Raw genomic sequence first — 636 nt, 5'->3', positions numbered from 1 at the left:
GCTCCGCGGGCCGCAGGCCGGGGCCTGGGCGCCAACGCCGCGCCGCGGGGCTCCCAGGACCCCGGGCCCGAGCCTAGTGCAGGGAGCACCCTGCCGTGTTCGCTGGGCGCACCCTTAGCGAGCGGGTCTAGGAAACTGGCCCAGATCGGCTGCGCTACGCCGTAAGCCTCTGAGGGGCTGGAGCTGGAGCTTGGCCCATGGGTAGAGGGTCCCCTGCCCCACGTCGGCGCTTCGACCCCAGAGGCGCCAACAAACGGCCGTTCTGTGAATGAGTAAATGAAGGAACTCATGTATCTGCCCTTCGAAACGCTTCTAGGAGTCACCGCCTCCAGGAAGCCTTCCAAGAGTCCCAATACAATCTCGCATCCCCACTCGAGACCGGGCCCTCGCCTGCCTGGCTCGCCATACAGTAGTTCCGAGGGCCGTTGGGGAAGGGATGGAGCCCCGTACAGATAGGCAAGGTCAGCAGCCTGTGGTGTCTAAGAGGCCTAGGGGTCCCCTCCCCAGGCGTACCCCCAACTTTCCCAAGCGGAATGCCGGCCTTTGCGGTGCGGGCGCTAGGACCGAGCGGCACCAGTTCCGGAGCGGCCCCGAACTCTCATTCCCAGAATGCCGCGGTTTATTTGCATCGTTCGG

General features: G+C 65.4%; 1 protein-coding gene across 1 annotated transcript in view; it reads right to left on the bottom strand.

Moving 5' to 3' along the window:
- UBALD1 (UBA like domain containing 1) overlaps positions 1–636 on the bottom strand; it is a gene marked incomplete at its 5' end in the record, with an annotated part of 5,915 nt that extends 5,279 nt beyond the window's left edge. The window contains 1 exon segment of the mRNA XM_027773214.1: positions 514–636. Within this exon segment, the coding sequence (XP_027629015.1) occupies positions 514–636 (123 nt within the window).

This window comes from Tupaia chinensis, unplaced genomic scaffold (genome assembly GCF_000334495.1).
Source record: "Tupaia chinensis unplaced genomic scaffold, TupChi_1.0 Scaffold000042_2, whole genome shotgun sequence".
Taxonomy (NCBI): domain Eukaryota; kingdom Metazoa; phylum Chordata; class Mammalia; order Scandentia; family Tupaiidae; genus Tupaia; species Tupaia belangeri.
This window is presented reverse-complemented; position numbering and strand designations above follow the sequence as displayed.